Genomic DNA, 834 nt, shown 5'->3' on the forward strand with positions numbered 1-834 from the left:
ATAAATCAACAAAATGAGGCAGCAGGCAGCGGCAGCAGCGAAACCAGCAGCAGCAGCAACATCCACAGCCCCAGCCGCACGGCCGCAGCAGCAGCAGCAGAAAGCATAGCAGCAGCAGCAGCAGCTGTTGGCCGCTGCTGCAGGAACAAAAGCCGCAGCAGCAGCAAATGCCACAGCAGCAGCAGCAACCCCAGCAGACGCACCAAGATAGCAGCTGAAGCAGCAGCAGCAGCAAATGCAGCGCCAGCAGTAGTAACAGCAGCAGCAGCAGCAGCAGCAGAACGTACTGGACCAGTGTTGAGCAGCCAGTCAATTAGCCCAGCAGAATCTGCTGCCAGCAGCAGCAGCAGCAGCAAATCTGCGGAGCCCCACAGCGGCCCGCTGCTGCTGCTGGCAAGTATTGCCATTAGGCGGGCTAATGCTGCGCTGCAGCAGCAACTGTAAATTGCTGCTGCTGCTGCAGCAAACGAAGGCAGCAGCCGCAGCGGCAGCGACAGCAGCAGCGACCAGCAAACCAACAAAGACGGGTTCACAGCTTCAAATGCTGTTGCTGCTGCTCCTACAGCTCCCGTTGCTGCTGCTGCTGCTGCTGCTGCTGAGGGCAAAGAAGGGCCAGAAAGCCACAGTGCTGCCGCTGCAGCAGAAGGGGATGCTGCCCACCAAGCAGCAGCAGCGCAAGGAAGCACCACCTGCAGCAGCAGCAGCAGCAGCAGCAAAAGGAGGCATCACCTGCAGCAGCAGCAGCCGAGGTAACAGTAGCAGTTGCACAAGGCAGCTCCTGCAGCAGCAGCAGCAACATAGCGACGTCCACAGCAGTAGCAGTAGTAGCGGGGA

The 834-nt window shown here is 59.7% G+C and overlaps 1 protein-coding gene across 1 annotated transcript in view; it reads left to right on the forward strand.

Annotated features, from left to right (window-relative positions):
- The window catches only part of ETH_00042260 (uncharacterized protein), a gene marked incomplete at both ends in the record, with an annotated part of 549 nt that extends 105 nt beyond the window's left edge, over positions 1-444 (forward strand). The window contains one exon of the mRNA XM_013375386.1: positions 1-444. Within this exon, the coding sequence (XP_013230840.1) occupies positions 1-444 (444 nt within the window).
- Positions 445-834: the final 390 nt, after the last annotated feature.

This window comes from Eimeria tenella, genomic scaffold, assembly GCF_000499545.2.
Source record: "Eimeria tenella Houghton genomic scaffold, Eth_scaff2739, whole genome shotgun sequence".
Classification (NCBI taxonomy): domain Eukaryota; phylum Apicomplexa; class Conoidasida; order Eucoccidiorida; family Eimeriidae; genus Eimeria; species Eimeria tenella.